At 51.5% G+C, this 19493-nt stretch overlaps 6 protein-coding genes across 6 annotated transcripts; 4 read left to right on the plus strand and 2 right to left on the minus strand.

Annotated features, from left to right (window-relative positions):
• Positions 1-892: 892 nt before the first annotated feature.
• On the plus strand, positions 893-4180 carry N7473_001148 (DEAD/DEAH box helicase; the record flags this gene model as incomplete). Its single annotated transcript, XM_057147088.1, has 9 exons — positions 893-1726; positions 1783-1965; positions 2018-2501; positions 2560-2731; positions 2783-2944; positions 2994-3440; positions 3498-3918; positions 3981-4095; positions 4149-4180. 9 exons carry the CDS (start codon positions 893-895, stop codon positions 4178-4180), a joined length of 2850 nt encoding a protein of 949 aa, XP_057014974.1.
• A 178-nt stretch (positions 4181-4358) lies between these two features.
• N7473_001149 (uncharacterized protein) lies at positions 4359-5409 on the minus strand (the record flags this gene model as incomplete). The annotated part of the gene is made up of 2 exons (XM_057147089.1): positions 4359-4720; positions 4833-5409. 2 exons carry the CDS (start codon positions 5407-5409, stop codon positions 4359-4361), a joined length of 939 nt encoding a protein of 312 aa, XP_057014975.1.
• A 1449-nt stretch (positions 5410-6858) lies between these two features.
• On the plus strand, positions 6859-11736 carry N7473_001150 (CORVET complex membrane-binding subunit VPS8; the record flags this gene model as incomplete). Its single annotated transcript, XM_057147090.1, has 3 exons — positions 6859-7191; positions 7261-7693; positions 7757-11736. 3 exons carry the CDS (start codon positions 6859-6861, stop codon positions 11734-11736), a joined length of 4746 nt encoding a protein of 1581 aa, XP_057014976.1.
• Positions 11737-12963: 1227 nt separating this feature from the next.
• N7473_001151 (uncharacterized protein) lies at positions 12964-13284 on the plus strand (the record flags this gene model as incomplete). Its single annotated transcript, XM_057147091.1, has 1 exon — positions 12964-13284. One exon carries the CDS (start codon positions 12964-12966, stop codon positions 13282-13284), a length of 321 nt encoding a protein of 106 aa, XP_057014977.1.
• A 1273-nt stretch (positions 13285-14557) lies between these two features.
• On the plus strand, positions 14558-15855 carry N7473_001152 (glycoside hydrolase family 16 protein; the record flags this gene model as incomplete). The annotated part of the gene is made up of 4 exons (XM_057147092.1): positions 14558-14683; positions 14749-14984; positions 15040-15463; positions 15529-15855. The coding sequence occupies 4 exons, from the start codon at positions 14558-14560 to the stop codon at positions 15853-15855; spliced, it is 1113 nt and encodes a 370-aa protein (XP_057014978.1).
• A 517-nt stretch (positions 15856-16372) lies between these two features.
• Positions 16373-19141, minus strand: N7473_001153 (putative capsular associated protein; the record flags this gene model as incomplete). Its single annotated transcript, XM_057147093.1, has 4 exons — positions 16373-18370; positions 18427-18579; positions 18635-18884; positions 19116-19141. The coding sequence occupies 4 exons, from the start codon at positions 19139-19141 to the stop codon at positions 16373-16375; spliced, it is 2427 nt and encodes an 808-aa protein (XP_057014979.1).
• Positions 19142-19493: the final 352 nt, after the last annotated feature.

Below are 19493 nucleotides of genomic sequence, written 5' to 3' on the forward strand. Positions count from 1 at the left end.
AAGAATCTGCCCTCCACGGACTAGTACTCCGCACATTAGGTATCAAATTATGTCGTGTAAGGGGTCAATAATCATAGCCAGGAAAACCAAGACTTGAATGCTTTTGGCCAAAACCCATCGCGCGTTAGATTCTCGGCGAGAACCTTGCCTTACTATTAGGCATGGACTATTATTCAATCGTCGTAGTTCAGGAGTAGTTATTGCCCGAGGCATGCCCCTAAATTACTAATAGGACACCCCACTCCCATTTTCAGCCTAGTGCAGCATATGTAATTCTGGATGTGAACAGATAAGGAACCTGATATAGTTACAGTGAAGCTCAAAGCTTTGAATGATTCAGGAGCAGAGGAATGTCTGGCGATGTAGCTTTTGCTCCACTTATTTCGGAAGGTCTTTTGAATCAACACTCAATCATCTCTCTAGATAGCAGACGCATGTTCGCTTAGTTGGTCCATTAACTCCTCAAAGAGCACGTGAGTTCGAAGGCTTGTCTTAGGTTTAAATTTACCCTGTGTAGTGACTAGTCGGTATCTTAAACATGTAAAATTCTAAACTGTATATAGGGGGGAAGAGTGTCCTCTTCACAATTTCCACGCGGGGTTCTTTTAGCAATATTTCATCGTTGGGCCACGTCGAACCTTAGGTATGGATCCATGGACCCGGGAACCGATTATCTAAGCATGCTGCCTGAGGTCCAGCCCGCCGGGCACAGTCCCGTGCGTCTTTCATGCCTGAGGCACACCTGCCCGACGAACGAACGCGATGGTCGCGTAGACTCCAAATGAAAACAATAATGACCCAAAAAGTTGGATGATATCTCATGACTGTAATTATCACAGGGAGGAATAACGCCCATTCAAACAAGCCTACATGAGTGGCACAAGTCCCCGGCATGTCGACATCGGGCCAGCCGGTGTTCCAGTCGCGCGGGTTCGAGACCTCGATTGATATCGCCCGCCGCCAGGCCTATCAAGTGGCGCCAGTCGCAGGAATCAAAAGGACGTCGGCGACGAGGTCCCCCGAGCCTCTCATCCCAGAGGCAGGACATTCCGTCAAGGATGGGTTTCAGCACAAAACGAGAAACCTCGTTGATGACATCCAGGAATCAAGATCTCTAGAGTCCTCTCGAGCCTCGCTCGGCTCTCTAAACCGTTTCCATCCCAGCAGGATCCGTCCAGGCCCCGGTGCGGGCGCAACAGATCCTGAAGACTCCAAGGATGGCCAAAAGAGTGCCTCTGCCCGGGGCGCCAGCCAAAACCCACTATTATCCCTCGCCAACCCAAAGTACGGGTTGCCGCCGTCGCTGACCGGCAATTTCGCCGCCCTCGGTGTCAAAACTATCTATCCGTGGCAAGCTTCATGTCTGCTTGCGCGTGGGCTGCTGTCGGGTGAGCGGCACCTGGTCTACACGGCCCCTACCGGCGGGGGCAAGTCCCTAGTCGCTGATGTACTTCTACTGAAACGGATTATTGAGAATCCTACCCGCAAGGCGCTCCTGGTCCTGCCATATGTGGCCCTGGTACAGGAGAAGCTGAAATGGATGCGTCGGATTGTTCAGGGCGTGGAAAGGAATGTGCCCGATGAGCCTGAGGACCATGATGCGCCTTTCCCGCGCAAGCGGTGGAAGAAGCTGCAGAAACAGATTCGGGTTACTGGCTTCTTCGGTGGAAGTCGGACGACGGCGACTTGGGCGGATACCGATGTTGCCGTCTGTACAATAGAGAAGGTGTGCTTCTTGAAGATGCTTGGATTTGCTGATATGTGTTCTGATGTGTGTCTTAGGCCAACTCTCTAATAAACGCTACTATCGAGGAGTGTAGTATCGGGGAACTGGGTGTGGTGGTGCTCGATGAGCTGCACATGCTGGATGATGAGCATCGCGGGTACCTTTTGGAGCTGATGGTTACGAAACTGCTCTTGCTCCAACAGGATATCCAGATTGTTAGCATGAGTGCAACGTTATCTGTGAGATTGTACTCGAATGTTCAGTCAATGATTGACCACTGACAGAGAATAGAATACGGAGATGCTTGCACAGTGGATGAACGCGAAGTTTTTCATTTCTACCTACCGTCCAGTTCCTATCGATGAATATCTCGTTTATGAGAATGCTATCTATCCAGCAGCGACTTCGAGACAATTATTCCAGACGGCATCCAAATTGACAGCTGCAAATTCGGCATCACTACATGACTCAATTCCTCCCCAGAGACTCATCGATGTCTCGGAGTACAAAGAGCTTAGTAACGCTGCTACTAATTCCATGGTAGCGCTGGCCGTTGAAACTGCATCCGCGGGCTACGGTGCGCTGGTGTTTTGCAGCAGTCGCGGGGCGTGTCAGATCCATGTTGCTACAATCAGCGAGGCAATGCCTAGCCTATCACCCGATGAGACGGAAGAGTTGAGCAAGCGGTTGGATCTACTTGCAGAGCTGCGAAGTCTCGCGTGTGGGTTGGACCCAGTCCTCGAGAAGACAATCATAAAGGGAGGCGGTTTTCATCGTGAGTTTTTTCTCTCTCCTGGGTACACCGGCTGATGCATGAATCTGACAATTCATAGATGCTGGCATGACTACCGAAGAGCGGGAACTGATTGCCCAAGCTTATGATCAAGGCGTGCTGAGAGTATTGGTCGCTACGTGTAGTCTTGCTGCTGGTGTCAATCTTCCCGCTCGACGGGTTATCATCAATGGAGCAAGGATGGGCCGGGAGTTGGTTGGGCCTGCAATGCTGTATGTGCTAATTGGTCTAATGTCATGAGGGTTTTGAACTGACAGAAACAGACGGCAGATGTGCGGACGCGCTGGTCGCAAAGGCAAGGACGATGCGGGCGAGACGTACTTGATATGCATCAAGGCTGATTTGGAAGCCGTGTGTAATTTACTAGATGCTGACATGCCCGCTATCGAGAGCTGCTTGGCACCCGAGAAAAGAGGGCTGAAAAGGTATGGTACTCGCTCCAGGACCCCATTTTCTTTCACTCACACATTGCAGGGCCCTCCTCGAAGCCATAGCAACGGGCTTGGTATCTGGCGGTGAAGCTATCAAAGACTATGTGCGCTGTACATTGCTCTACCGCACCCTGGATAAAAAGCTTGTGTATAACATCATGAATTCAGCTTTGCAGGAGCTGATCAATGAGTCGCTCATTGTCTTCAAAGAAGACGAGTCTTACGAAGCAAGCCTGCTGGGCCAGGCAGTCGTCGCCTCAGCGTTCTCCCCCGAAGATGGGCTTTTCGTGTACGAGGAACTCAAACGTGCCCTACAGGCATTCGTCATGGATGGCGATATGCACATATTCTATATGTTTACTCCATTCCAAGTTGCTATGCAAACACCGATCGACTGGCAAATTTTCCGTGATCAGCTGGACCGGCTGGACGAGAGCGGCCTCCGGGCACTGCAATTCGTTGGCGTTCAGCCAGGATTCGTCAACACAATGTAAGATGCCTCAACCTCCCCAACTGATGAACAGAGCAAAGCTCACCGAACCTGTAGGGTCCAATCGGGAGCTTCTCTTAAAGAAAATACCCCAGCCCAACAAAAACAAGCCCGCATATACCGCCGCGCCTACACAGCCTTTCAACTTCGCGACTTGAGCAATGAAGTGCCCCTTTCCACAATTGCAGCGCGCTACCACATCCCCCGTGGCACGGTCCAGACCCTTGCCCAGCAGTGCCATGGCTTCGCTGCTGGTATCGTCAAGTTCTGCCAGCGCATGAACTGGGGCATGATGGCAGCTGTGCTGGACCATATGCGCGACCGGCTGGAAGCTGGTGCACGTGCAGATCTACTGGAAATGGCGCAGGTGACCTTCGTCAAAAGCTGGACAGCGCGGTGTCTGAGAGAGAATGGGTTCCGGAATCTGAGGGCTTTGGCGGAGGCGGACCCTAAGGATTTGGTGCCAGTGCTCATGATGGTATGTACTTGTGATTGGCCTTTGAGCGTCGAGGACAGCCTGCTAATCGCGCAAACTATCAGGTTAATCCGCGCAAGACCCAGAAGAATCAGCTTTATCCTACTGAAGCAGAGCGATATGCTGCGAAGCTCTTGGTGAAGGCGGAAATTATTGTTGCGTCTGCGAACAAGATATGGAGTATGCTTCAAGATTATCGTACCCGAGTGGACGATTACTGACAGTGATTGCAGAGCGCGAGATGCATGTTGAATTAGAGGAATGATGGTACTATACTCATTGGGAACACTTGGATATTTGGCATCGATACACGGAAAACCATGAGCATAGCATCAAAGAACATGAAGAGCATTGGCACTTGCATAGATATCCCCATTATGAACATCAGATTCAAAGAAATTCGAAGATATAGAATTTGTCTGCGATCGTCCTCCCAACTCTCTTTAAAACCCATTCAACTGATTCTGAGCCTGAATAGCATTTCCCTTATCCACAAAATCCAACAACACGGCATTCGGTGCCCTACTATACAGCCCCTCGCACACTGCAGCCTGCGCCCCAATACTGCCCTTACCAGTCGCCGCGTTCGTTGTGCCCGCCGCCCCACGGTCTGGGATCTTCACTCCCAGGATGTCAACATCGAGGAAGTGGTTGACAATGTACATACGACCGGAGGCGGAGGCTCCAGAGGGTCTGTCGATGCTGCAGCTGGAGAAGCTCGAGTCGGTGACGTCGTAGGGGGTTTCGAAGTAGTAGGCGAATTCGTCAAGGATGTAGTTTACTTTGCTTGTGTCGGCGCCGTAGTCTATGGTGTGCGGGTGATGTTAGGATATTGAAGCTTCACGGGCAAGAGGAAACGATACAAGGGATTGACCAATATCTTTTCTTTTAGAAGGAATCCGAGAGGGAGAAAATACCTAGGAAAACGACTAATCTCTTCTCACTCGAGATTAGTTCACTCATAGTTGGCCACTTGCCAATCGGCAGCGGGTTCGACGATGGCACAAAAGCATAGCTATCGATCCCGCTGCTCGCGAAGGTCTTCCCAAACTCAGTAATATCGACCGAGTCCCCATTTGTGAGCAGGATTGTGACGACCTCGTTCGTGTTGGCATCTAGGAATTTCTTCACAGTACCGAGGTAAGACTCCAAGGTCCCCGCATCTTCCAATAGACAGGAAGTATGGCACAGCTCCAAGACATTTTTATCTAGAAGCGAGTGATGTGTCTGTGCCTGTAGATACCGAATGCCCATATTCAACTGCGCCGTGATATCGATGTTCTGGTTCTGCTGGGGGAGTTCTCCCACGAATGCTGAGTCGTGAGAGGCCACGAAGGTGATATTCGAGTAGGACCGCGAGCAGTACTCTGATCGCCCGTTGCAGGTCGCTGCATCAGCTCCAGGGAGCATTTCTGCCGCCGGGACTCCAAGCACTGGCTGAAGAAGCATCATGATGCTGAGCAGAGCTCGCGTCATCTTGGTAATAGAGCTCATTGTGTGTGGTCTATCAGATGCATCAGCAAGGAGCAACGAGGTCTTGACAATCTGGAGTGAAACAACAGTCGCCGAAGGCGCTTCAGGTTTCTTTTCAAGTCTTTCACAGGGTTAAGCGCCCACTCGATACCATCCTAACTCCAATAGAACATCGTGACTGATATATCGGCGAGGCCGGAGGTCATGCAGCCCCCCTCCCCTCCGACGGGGAGAGATGACCAGAGGCCGAAAGTCCCCAGCATTCCACATGCCGACGATCCCTAGCCAGAAAGGAAAACACACGAAGTAGTCAAGATCACGACCTCATGGTCGCTCCCACCATAATGATAGGACACGGGAGCGCGAACACCCTTGTGACTCGATGTAACCGCATGTCCCGCGGGATGACTAGAGACACCAACTCGGTCGGCAGGGATCGACTGGGGAAGCTTAGCGGAGGGGTCGAACTTTCAAAATGATACCGATCTTAGTCGCGGGCTTCAGCGACAGATCGAGCGATGGGCTTTTCGCTGCGGTCGCACTTGGGCTGGAGGACTCCGCCAATGAGGGCGTGAGATGCGTGCAGGAGCACTTGCAGGGGCGGGAGTGCGATGCTTGGGAGATGTGATGCGCATCGGGGCACATTCTGGAATAGGAAATGTACTCGGAGGCTACTGAGAGGGAAGGATCGTTGATATACTCCGCCCGACGAGTTCATATCGGTTTGCAGGAACCATCTTCCATACATGTGGTTTAGAGCAGTTACATGGTTCGGACTACTACGATAGGAGGACGATTGTACTACAGTGAGGTTTCATAAGTTTGAAACTATGACCAATGTTCAGAGTCATCTTACCAGTCACAAGATAAATAGTAGACCAAAAATGATACCTAAGCTATCAATAAAGATGATTATTCAGAAAGACTTCCAGAAAACATGAGATGGAAGCATATTTGTTAGACGTTTTCCCTGGTCTCTAGACTCGGACTTTTGAACTACCGTTGTACGGAGTACTTGGCAGTGCATTGTTTTGATCATTGTTGGACCTAGAAATTTGGTACTTCTAGCCTCTAGCATGGTTAGATCCATACTATAATAGTATGACACTTCTACAACTCATTGAATCTCCTCTTGAAATCCAGTGAAATAGAAGTAGATCATCTCCATCAACAATGTCAAAGCCACAAGTGGCTGGGGCTCTGTTCTCCGCCCCCAAAGCGTCCGACGGGCCGAACCAGGCAACCGGAGCTTCTCTCTAGTCGCTCGACTCTGGCGACTCCACATGTTTACGTCCGAGCTCGACTCCCCTCCTCCGTTCACACCTATCCACATATCATCCTCACTCTGCCGGATCTGCTCGCCTCTCTTGCTCCGAACCGAATCGCCTAGATTATCGGAGCACCCTGCTGGTCCGGCCACGCCTCACTCCCTAACCCGCCTTCAGCAATGATCACTCGGAGACCTTGCTCATGAGCTCGATGGCTGAGGGCAGTGAGGGCTGGGAACGAGAGGATGAGCTTGATCTGGGTCAGGATGAGCACGACTCCCAATCCCCCGGTTATGATGCCGCCCTCGACCACGAATACCCCGGGCCTTCCCCGCAGAAGCTAGAGCCGGTCGGAGCGGAGGTGGAGGAGTTGGACACAATAGACAATGCGCAAGACCAGGGATCTGAGAAGACGCTGGAAGCAGACGGCCCCCAGTTACCACAAACGCCGCCGCTTAGGCAAGCGCCGGTGAATGCGACCCCGGGCAGTGTAGATGAGACAGCTTCAACCCCCGACGATACCCCCTCTCTACATGTGAGTAGCTGCGACTCGCGGGTTTCGGGTATTGCTCCAACCGGACAAGTATCTAATTGATGATTCTAGGGTTCTATATTGTCCTCCCAGAGCAGCAGTGCATTGGCTTTTCGAAGCTCACCACGCATTAGCCCCAGCCCAGCCCATCGTCCATTCGACCTTCGCTTCCAGTCCCGGTTATCTTCGTCCCCACTGAGCGCGCCGAGATCAGGCTCTCCATTTCTAGCACATTTACACTCCCGCCAATCATCAATTACGAGCCAAGTTTCACCGACCCCGGAAGCAGACAACGAAGTTCCACCAAGCCCGTGGGATGTCGTGCGATGGACAAAGTTGCGGAAGATCACTGGGCAAGCTTTCTCGGAGATTGGCAAGCGCAACTTTGGGCGACCAACTTGTCTGGCGGTTTCAACGTCAATTGTGATTGGTACTTCCAAGGGAATTATCTTGGTCTTTGATTATCAGCAGAGCTTGAAGACGATTATTGGAACAGGCACAAAGGGTTTGTTTAGGGCTCCCCTATCGGGGATTTTTTTGGAAGTCATGTAATGCTGACATACTACAGCTGTCGAATGCGGACCGATAACATCTTTGGCACTATCTGCAGACCATTCCACTATAGCCGGCGGCCATGAATCCGGCGATATCTTTACCTGGGAAATCTCACGGTCTGCACGGCCATTCCTGCATATGCCTCCAATCCCCGCAAACCAAGTCGAGACCCGAACATCCGATGGCCACATTGCTGGCTCTGCAGTGATCCATGTGGGGTTCCTTGGCACACGGCGCACGGCGGTCGTGTCGGCAGATACGAGAGGAATGGCCTTTTCGCATTTGGCAACACGAGGCACGGGCTCGCTTGGACGAACGGTCAAGACAACTCGGATCTTGGGTAGATATCCACAACTTGCGGCAGAGGAGATGCGCAAACGGAAGCCCAGCTCTGTTCTAGCCTTTTCTCCTCTTCCCCTCGGGAATGTAGAGCAACCGTCTGATTCATTAGGCCTTGTTGCTATGCTGACTCCATACCTTCTTGTCATCGTATCGACTACCCCTGTCGCTCGAACTCAGCATAAATCGCCGCGCCCGAAGGAAGTTCCTGCACATAGTGCTATGACTGGTGCTCTGGCCTGGTTCCCTGCAATCCGGCTGAAGGGCAAAGATAGTCAAACCTCTAACACGAAGCTTGTCTATTGCTGGTCGAATGTCTTGACCGTGCTGGAAGTGACTGAAGCAGAGACGGACGAGCCCGTGGATAGGGATCGCCCCCCAAGCCTCGTTTTCCGAGCTCGCAGCAGATGGAAGGCAGATGAGGCTATCGTGGCTGTCCAGTGGCTCAGCCGCTCTGTGTTAGCAGTGCTCACAATCACCCAGCGCCTGATTATCCTGGAAGACTATTCCATGCACGTAACGGATTCAATTGACCTCGCAAACCGACATATCTACCATACCGACCTCTTTTCATCACAACTCCACAACTTGGTCGAGCAGCTCGACGAAGAAGACACATCCATGCATGGCGTGGTGGCCGATGCCTTCTATATGAGTTTCCGTTCCTATAAAGGACGTCTGTTCCTACTTGGTTATACCGAAGCCCAGGTCGGCAGCCTTTCAAATTGGGCGGATCGGCTCTTGGCACTGATGGAGGCAGGTGATTTCATCAGCGCTATACGTTTGGCGACTTCATACTACACGGGCAGCGCAGAGAGGCTTACCGTTGGGCTTCCCGATGAGGATGCTTTGAGGCAACCGATCGTTCAAGAAAAGCTTCTCGAGATGATTTCGGCATCTTTGAAGTATGCTTTCGGTCGCAATGCTGAAGCAAGAAATGATCAGCTGGAAACTCAGCAGCTCGAGGAACTTGCCGAGGTATCTGTGACTGCTAGTCTCCAAATGGCGGATGAGGAGTTCCTGTGGGAGGAAGTGTTCAATTGGTACGAGGAGCACGACTCCGCAGGGATCTTCTTGGATGTCCTGGAACCACACATCGTCGATGGAACCATTCGATCCCTGCCTCCAATTGCAGTCAAAGCTCTCATCAACCATTTCATCGTTACCCATTCCGCTGGCCGACTGGAAGAGATCATCTGCCTCCTCGACACCACGACGATGGACATTGACCAAGTCACCACCCTATGCAAGCAGCACAACCTATACGATGCATATATATACGTCTGGAATCGCTGTCTGATGGACTATGTGGGGCCATTGGAGGATCTCCTACGTCTAATCCCCGCTCAAACAGAGGAGCCACTGGTCAACGGAGACTATGCTGTTGAGATGAGGCGCCACACGAACGCAATGAAAATGTTCCCCTACCTCTCCTTTGTCTTTACCGGCCGCATCTACCCTACCGGTGATGAGATGGATGAAGCGGAAGCTTTGCGTGCTAAAACCGCATTGTATCAATACCTCTTCTCAGGCCACCTGTCTGGCACGGGGTCTATGAATGCCACTAATGAGACTGGCTCATTTGCCCAGCTGCAGGCTATGCTCAAATTTGATGCATCCAGCTTCATGAGTATGCTTAACGAGGCTTTTGAGGACAGCTTCTTGAACGAGCCCGAGTCCGAAGAGGCTCCTACTTCTGGGGTATCGATCAATCGGCAGTACTTGATCAGCATCTTGCTTCAAGTGATGGGTACACCGTTCTTCGCCCCTTCCGATACCATTTACTTGGACATGTTTGTTGCACGCAATCTTCCCAAATACCCGCAGTATATTCTTCTTTCAGGCACGACTCTGCATCAGGTGCTTGTCCGGCTGTGCCAGTATCCGGAGGAGGATATGGCCGATGACTGCGAGTTGAGTGCGGAGTACCTGCTTTCTTTCTATCACCCACCGGATGTCCAGAGCATGATGCCACTCTTCAAGGAGGCTCGATTTTTCCGCATCCTGAAGTCAACTTATCGCTCTGAGAAACAGTATCCGCAGTGGATCATGACCTACCTGGATGATCCGCACGACAAGGATGCTATCTTTACAGCTCTGTATGATTGTCTTCGCTCGGGCTCCGGACTTGGTAAAAAGCAGAGGCGGGATGTCATCGAGGTGGTCAAGCAGCATGCTCAAGCAATCGCCGCCATAGACGTGAAGCGAGCGGCCCAAGCCATGCAGGATTTGGCTCCCGAGACTCACTCCACATTCCTCCATGTATTGGAAGATGATCCATTCAACCAATATCAGTATCTTCAGGTCTTGGTCGATCCTCATGGACAAGCTGGCGAGAACCGATCCGCTCCTTCGGTCGAGAACCGGATGATCGAACGGTACGTGCAGCTTTTGTGCAAATATAACCCATCCCACGTCGCAGACTTTGTCGATGGCCTACGGGTAGGAGACATCCATCTCGAAGAGCTGCTTCCATCCATTGAGGAGAGCGGGGCCATTGATGCCGCCGTTATCTTGCTAGCCCGACAGGGTCAAGTGCGGGCTGCCTTGGATCGTCTCGTAGCACACTTGAGTACGCTCGAGTCAGGCCTCGTCGGTATTCTTCACAGCGTTGGCGAGGCCCCGGATGCTGCTAGCACGACTGAGGCGATCGATGACCTTCTCGAATCTCTAAACAAGTACGCCGGAGTTGGAACCTGGCTCTGCCAGGGCCAGACCAAGACAGCGAAGCAATCACGGCCGGCCAGCAATGGCCAAAGGGGGGTATCGCCGCTTGAGCAGCCTCTAGCCTTTGATGAGACGCTCTGGCTAGACCTCATCGAGGCTGTGGTTCGCATTGCAAGTAACATATTTGCCCTGATGCGGACTCATCATATCAAGGACCTTGAAGCAACATCGCCCACTGTCTCACTAAGTGAAGATACCGGCCGCTTGACAGTCTCCTTCCGCACTCTCGTCCAGCAGGTATTCACCTCGCTGCTCGCCAGCACCGTGAAAGGTGGCAGTCCATCAACCAGCGAACGCACCGACCTGTCCTTCCTCCGCATCCTGCGAGCCTTCCTCACCCGTGCCGCCAGCTGGTCCCCATCCCTGCGCGAGTTGCGCGCCGTTCTCGCTTCAGTGTTCTCTGCATATTCCTATGAGAAGTCTCTCCTGACGCTGGCCAACGGCATGCTGGATCGCGACCTGTTCGTACATGTGGACGAGGTCACTCGGCTGCGGCAGCACGGGTGGCGCCCCCGTGGGCAGGTCTGCGAGATTTGCCGGCGGCGCATCTGGGGCCCCGGTGTGGGCTCCTCGCAGTGGACGTCATGGGAGGAAAGGCAGGCTGGCGAGCACCAGCGTCGCATCTCCAGGCGTCTCGAGGAGAGTCATGACCCTGCTTCTGAGCGGGGAAAGGGCAAAGCTGCTGCCCTGCCCCATTCGGTTGGCCAAGGCAATGATGCCTTGACTGGGTCGGGGACTGCGGTAGATGGGGAGGGTCATCCTACTGAACCGGTGGTGGTGTTTTCCTGCAGACATCTCTATCATCGACAATGCGTTCTTGATGCGATTAGTGGGCTTCATCGACCCACTGGTGCGCACGGCTCGGTCTCACGACGTGAGCATCCCGACTGGCCGGTAGCTGAACTGTTCTGTCCGGCTTGTACATAGCGACGATAGCGCATTCTTTTTTCTCTACTCTTTCCTTTTTTTATGTGACTCTACTTGTTCCATTTTTCTTTTCTCCTTGTCTAAGATCTCTATAGGTAGCATTTTGCGCGACAAGTAGGATGGATGTGTCATATATATCACTTCCCCTGGAATCGAATCACAATCACATCATCTCTTCGAGCGAATTGAATCAAGACCGACTATTATCCGTCTCGTCATCCTTTCTCCGTAATTACTTCCTTCTAGTGTCGGGGATATACTCCGTTCTTGGACTGGTCCATCACCGCCATCCCGTTATCCGTTTAAGACCCTCGTTCTCGTAGTCACATACCGTGAACAGTCGTTCAAATAAGCCCCTCCTGACCTAGTCTCATGCCCGAAATGCCAAGCATGCATGCTACATGGACCAGGATCCCTGTCCATAATTACCCCGTCTGGGGTGGGATATTACTGTAGTGTATACACCCTGTCCACCATCCCCCGCGGAATGGCGGATATCAACCCAGAGTAAGTGCGTCCCGAGATCGTCTGGCCTTTATCTGCAACGAGCGTGCTGTTTGTCCGTGTGGGGTCACATCGCAGGATCTTAGATCGTCTGTCGGCCCGCCCCCATGCCGAATGGGGTCAATTTAGAGAATTGTCCGAACGGCATATGGATGTTGAAGACCACCGGATATATCGGCGGGACGGTCAAATGTGACCTTTATCTACTCCTGATACTTCGGCAGGTCTCGCCGCGTGCCGGGATATTGCGATCATCGTGCTTGGTGTCGGTGGGCGAGTAGGGTGGTAGTCCGTAGCGGATGCGGGATAGTCTATAGATCTAGGGGGAGCGCGTAACACTGTAGCACCACAGAGCTGACAGGGCACAGAGCCACAGATTGATAGATTCTCAAACCGAAAGACTGCCAATACTTGGTTCTCTGTAAAATTTGTTTCTTTCAAGCCGAGACTGACCAAGCATCTGTAGCCTAGATTGTCTGTTGTCCAAACGGGCAAATCGGCCCCGTTCCGATCAGCTTTTCCACTTTCATCTCGCTCATCTGCTCATCTGCCGACGAGCCTAAGCGAAAGAACCATGGAAAATTCGACGTTCCCCCTTAAATTTCTGAATGATCTGAACAAATATGAGGTCAGAAATTCGAAAATCAAAAAAAAAGCTTAAATGGGATCGCAACCTGGACGAACGATTGGCGGATCTACGCCTTGCCACCAGAGTAGACGGACATGATTGGATCGGCCGCGCAGCTGAGCACAACCAGTGACAAGCCTGCAACGGCTCAAACCAGCCAGGGATCGACGAGTTCTCAGCGGCAGACCGAGCCAGATGAGCTCCCGAGAGGCCCGAAGCACTCATGGAGCCAGACAAAAAGCAGGTGGCTGCATCACCCTTCAGCCAGTGAGAAGGCTGGCAAGAATCTTCATGCACTCGGCACCAGCTCTTCCATTTCCGTCGTTATGGCACGAACGAGTCAGCAGTCGCAGAGCAGTGATCGCCCTGCACTTCCGAAACACCCAGGCCAGCAAGTGCAAACTCTCAGCGCTTGAATCTGAAACTAGGGAGGGGCTGGGGGATGGAGTTAAGCTTGCTTAGTGGGTTTCGAGGCAACTATATGAGGCACTGGGGAAAGTCTTTTCTTGAGAATAGTGTACTCTGGATTAACTACATTCAGAATCTATAGTAGAAATGCACAGAAATGCAAGAGCTAGACCTTATGGAGAGACCGGAATGCCGCAAATTAACGGCTCTCTCTCCACGAGTCTGCCAGCCAAACGGAAGGCCATGTCTATACCCTCCCCAGCCCATACAGGAGGTGGCGTGTCCCTGCCATCTGATGCATAAATTCGTGCGTGGATTGTCAATGCCGCGCAGATGATCCGCAGTCCACATTCATCAACACCCTCCAGCTGGGTTGGATCGAATCAGACTCGAAGAGAGAAAACTGGCAGCAGTAATGGACAAAGAAGAGAGGTTCCGTCGGTCGGTTTGTCCAGAGAGACTCAAAGAGACTCGAGACTAGGCCCTCTCTTCCCCATCATGGATTTCTCTGATGTTCGGTTCCGGGCTCCACGCAGACCCTTGGAGATCCAACCAGTGGCTATCATTTCCACGGCCCTTGACCCCAAACTACGAGTCCTGATAACGCGGCCTACGGCTGGCCTTCTGTTTGGTCGTGTGGATAAGGACTCATCCTATCCGAAGCGTTTCAATCCTCGGGACCCGTCGTTCGGTGCAGGGATTCCTCGATTTCTGGAAATATTTGCAATAATATTGCAATTTTTCCTGGCTCCCCTCTTACCGTAGAGGGAAGACTCCTCCGCGTTTCAATCTCTCACATGGATCTTGTCCTAGAGTGTGGTCCTGTCATGCATGTCCCACATCCAGTCTCAAGATCGGGTCGGGTGGGTGTAACTCAGGAACCCAGGGCTCAGGGCCTACGTTGCGCTGCCGCCACGCGGTGGCTTTCCTTGGCCTTGTGTCCTTTGTGCCCTTGTTCTTTGTGCTTTGTCCTGTATAAAAGAATAGAAGGTCGCCCTCCCGTCCCTGTCGGAGATTTTGTTTCTGCATCGGCGCTTAGTCCTTCCTTTGTCTCGCATACCCTGTGCTGTATACATCGCCTTTCATTCCTTGCTTCTTTTTGGTATACACTGTCCCTGCAATCTCTCAAGGGTAGTATATCGCCTTCTTTTTGGTCTTTACATTCCTTTTTTGAGACTACTTGCCTTGTGCAAGTATCCGATCTACATAGGACAGCTCGTCTTTGATAGACTGCGTCCAATCCTTTCCCTTCCATCGCGATCTATATAGCACACGGGAACAATGCACGTCCTCTCCACACTCATTCCGAGCCTGGGCCTTTTTGCCCATCTCAGTGCCGCTGCCTATACGTTGCGGGACGACTATGGCACCACCGACTCGTTCTTTGACAAGTTCAACTTCTACACAGTATGTTTGACCATTGTTGTATTAATCTGAAGTGATTCACCAATACTGACTCGACAATCTGATAGAGCTCGGACCCCACTAACGGTTACGTGAGCTACGTCGATCGTTCGACTGCTAGCAGTGGTGGTCTCATCAGCACCTCTGGTAACTCGGTGTACATTGGTGTTGACACTAAAAACACTGCTAGTAGCCCGGGTCGTCAGAGTGTTCGCCTGGAGAGCACCAACACCTACACCCATGGATTGGTGATTCTAGATCTGGAACACATGCCTGGCAGTGTTTGCGGCACTTGGCCTGCCTTGTCAGTCAACTCCACATCTATACCACCCTTTGTCGGTGATACTAACGATTCCTAGCTGGATGCTCGGTTCAAACTGGCCCAACAACGGTGAAATCGACATCATCGAAGGCGTCAACACCCAATCCAACAACCAGATGACCCTCCACACAAGCGATGGCTGCTCAATCACCAACTCCGGCTTCAGCGGCTCCCTCGAAACAAGCAACTGCTACGTCGAGGCCTCGGGCCAATCTCCCAACTCTGGCTGTGCCATCCTCAGCTCCAGCTCCCAGTCCTACGGTGACGGCTTCAACCAAGCCAACGGCGGCGTCTACGCCACCGAATGGACATCCTCTGGCATCAACATCTGGTTCTTCCCCAAGTCCAGTATTCCCTCGGACATTACCAGTGGCAACCCCAACCCTTCAGGCTGGGGTACTCCCACTGCCGCGTTCTCCGGAAGCTGCGATATTGACTCGCACTTTAACAATCTGCAAATCGTATGTCCTATTCTTCCTTGCATCAAATCTTTTTAAAAAAATTAATCGACTAACATCACATTAAGGTCTTCGACATTACTTTCTGCGGAGACTGGGCCGGCAACGTCTGGTCCTCTAGTAGCTGTGCCTCCAAGGCTAGCACATGCAACTCCTACGTCCAGAACAACCCCTCCGCTTTCACCGAGACCTACTGGCGCATCAACTCGCTCAAGGTGTACCAGGAGAGTAGCAGCTCCAAGCGTGATACGCATTCCCATGCCGCTGTGCATGCCCGCGATAACCAGGCTGTCGGTGATGTCAAGTCGCGTCGTACTGCGCCGTATGTGCGGCCCGCGCCCCGGCCGGCCTGGAAGCACCGCCGTGGTCAATATCAGCATGGTCATGCTCAGTAGATGAACTGGTTTTCGTCTGACTGGAATTGATTGATGTGATGATATGACTTCGGAAAGGTCTGTTCACATGTTTTTTGAGGCCTTTGTGATTCTTTTTTCTCTGATTCTTCTTCTTCTCTTCTTCAGCTGGACTTTTTATTGAAATTCTGCATGGTGTCTGTTTACAGGCTATCTGCGATTTTTTGCTGATTGATTTATGGCGGATTTGGGCGATGATGTGTTTTTGATGTTTTTAAATACCCCCTGACACTCGTTCACAAAGCATTCATTTGCATGGCGATTGCGTGTGCATTGAAATAGAAAAGTATTGCGCATTTTTAGTCGAATCCTCAGATGCCAAAGCGACAACTACACCCTTGGAATCGTAAGATTAGATGACCCTGTAAATAGCCATGAAGAGGATATCTATATCGGGAGTACTGTGCGCGTTGGGTGACGCTAATCTCGTGTAAATCATAAAGCCCATATTTACTAAACTCTAATTCTAAGTAAGATACATTTCGAAATGTCATTGCCATCACAGCTTGAACCCAAGCACATCTCTCTGATCATCCGTAATACGACCCCATTCAAGTAACAGCCGGAAGAAATAGATCTCCATATCCTCCTTGCGAAGTGCAATCTCTGTCCACTTGCGGCCCTGCTCGGCGATCCACCAGCCTTCATTCACATGTGCATCCATGAGCATTTTGGGTTCCTTTGTATTATGTTCACCAGCATTGGGACTGGGTACACCAGCGAAATACGCCAACGTACTCCAGAGTCCATGAAGACGAATGTCGACGGGGACGAAGTGCAGCCAAGAGATTACTCGAGAGTCAAACCATTGTCGGAAAAGACCAGTCCTCAATGGAAGGCTGTGACTCTGCAGGAAAGGCAGAAAACGGCCACTGAATCCTGCTCCGTCAAGATCAAATAGGAACCGATGGGACCAGTGTGCCTGGAAGTTAACCCAGGAGCGGGTTCCCAGCTCATCACGCTGAGTATCGCAGTCACCGCAGCGAGTAATTGGGTCGGCGATGTGAACGTCGGTGCGCAGGTTTAGCTCTTTGCCTGGAGCAGATCCATCCATGATTTTGTATTGGTATTGGTCTTTACCGGCGGGTAAGAGCACGGAGACTTGGCTGTGAGTGTTGTTATTGATCAGGTGTGAGAATCGCTGTCGCGGCATGCCCTTCCACTCGTTGAAGCGACTGTAGCCTTCGGACGTGCTACCGACCCAGTACAGAGAATTGTCCTTTTGCGCAAACTCAGGGTCTGGATGCTCCTTTGAAGGCTTGTACTCAATCTTGTCCATGTAATTCCAAGGACTGGGAAAGAGGATGTCGCTGAACCCAGCAAGTGCACTTTGGCTGAACACCGGGATCAGTTCTTGGGACACCTTGAATGACGCAGGCGATATCAAGAGGCCGTGAAGAAAGGCGAGATCAGGTTGATGACAGATTTCTGTGGCGAGATTGAAATCCAACGGGAATTGGCCCATTGTATGGGGTGCCGCGCAGCTCAGGCAAATGTCGTGCCGGTTCCATACACGTCGTGTGCGGACTCGGGATGAGGGTGGACAGACTGCACTGACATAGGGATCAAAAACCCCCCTCCAAGCACCGTCTGTAAATATTGTCTGGTTTGTTTGATCAGCGGGTTCAACTGGCGCCCAGCCAAGATGTCGGTCTCCCGACCACCGGTCTAATAAATCTTCTTGGGGGATAGGTGGGCGTGCCTGTGCCGCCTGTTTCAACAGCAACATCTTCTCCCACGGTACCGCAACTCGCGGCTCGTCATTGAGATTGAACACAAGGTCCATATCTGGTAGGTGCTGGGCGAAATTTTCAATCATTTCGGCGGCTCCTTTCACCATCCATGCATGTGTTGGTTTGATCCCTTCTTGGACTTTTACCTGGCCCATGCGAATGCTGATTGCTCCAAGGTCGTTGAAAGGATTTGTCGCTAATTTTTGTGTCATATCCCGGATCTCCGCAGGGCTAATTGCTCTGAATGGAAGAATATTCTCGTGAATCTGGTCGAAATCGTCGATGATCACCGAAGACCGGTTCGTTGCATACTCAAACCACTTATCAAATCCAGGCGGTGGATGCTGACGATGCCTCTTCCGATATTCCCGAACGGCGTCTTCTAGGTTTTTGCTGGCACTCGCTTGCAGAAGGTAGTTGTCGTAGTTGAGAGTGGCCTTGTGAACCAGGAGATCAATCGGATGAGTGTGAGGGAAATGATGTTTGGTCATGGAAAAGGCTAGGCCGACCCCACCAACGAGAAGGAATAGGATCTGTAGCACAATGTTGGTGCGATAGAGAGGTTTTGACTCCTCCTCCGATAATATTCTGGAGAGAAGAAACAGGATTACACCCGTTGAAGACGCAATGACGGGGATTGCGGCATGAATCTGGGAGATGTATGGGAATGGCATCTGCTCAAAGATAAGAGTCGACATTGCCGGGAAGAAGACGAACACAAATCCGCTCAGGATGGATACCCCGAGAATCCCGAAATGCGATAGCTGAATATTAAATCAGTACTAATACGATAAATCATGGGGGTTGATGGAGGACCAACCATTGGCAAGCTTGATAGAACAAACATGACAACCAACAGCGCTTCACCGAAAGCACTGCGCGAGTACTTTGCATCTAAAAAGGGCTGACCGCTGTGTTCAGGGCGACTGTTCCGAACGAAATGTCCAATGATAGTCCAAATCAAGGCAACAAGCTATCGGATACCGTCAGAGATATTGCTTATCAAACTTGCCGGCGTTGTGGCTTACCAGAAGACCGGCTCCAAGAGAGAAAGCTGTTCGGTTTGTTCGAGACTCTTCACCGTCGGTCCCACTTCGGCAGAGTTCGGTGATTCCAATGAGGAGAATTGAGTCTATCACCACGTTGGCGGCCTTCATGGCTTGAAGACGTGCCGAACCATTGAGGACGATCGGGCAGATGTACGTGGACTGGCTGCCTGCCAGGAGCGATGAAGCCGCATATCCGCCGATTGAGATGAGAGCCGCAGCGAAAATCCCCCTAAATCGACTCTGGGTAAGATTATGCAAGCCCCGTCGGCAAATCGAGTAGGCTATATTGGAAGATAGGGTGTGGGACGGCTGTAGTGGAGAATAGCCAGCTTTCGAACGTGGTCCTTGATGTCGCCAGTAGTCGTATAATGAAATGACGAACGGGATCGCATACTAAATGCATCAAAAGAAGATTAGCAACTACACCATATAAAGATGGACACAAACCACTAAAACTTACAGCATATCCGGCAGGAGCACACTCATTGTGAAGGGTGACTCGACGAAATAATTCGATACGCAAACCAAAAATCCATAGAAGCAGGCCAACTTTCAACCAGAAGCGGTATGATGATGGTGAAGGCCCAAGGGAACCCAGAATTGGAGATGGAGATGAGGTCCGTGGTGAGAGTTCGAATTGGTCTGCAGGAATGTTGAATCGTTTCCCTATCGGCGATGAAGGTTGGGACACCACTGGAACAAACCGACCTAGTACCAACAAGTGTGTTCCCAGAAGGAAACATACCAGAACAGCCGTACTGACCGGGCGGTCTTAAATGGTCATTGAAGTTAGTTTGCGGCTGCTTCGCCGAATCGCTGAAGATGAGACCAACTTACC

Source organism: Penicillium subrubescens, assembly GCF_028828155.1.
Source record: "Penicillium subrubescens strain IBT 31985 chromosome Unknown utg000001l_segment0_segment0, whole genome shotgun sequence".
Lineage (NCBI taxonomy): Eukaryota > Fungi > Ascomycota > Eurotiomycetes > Eurotiales > Aspergillaceae > Penicillium > Penicillium subrubescens.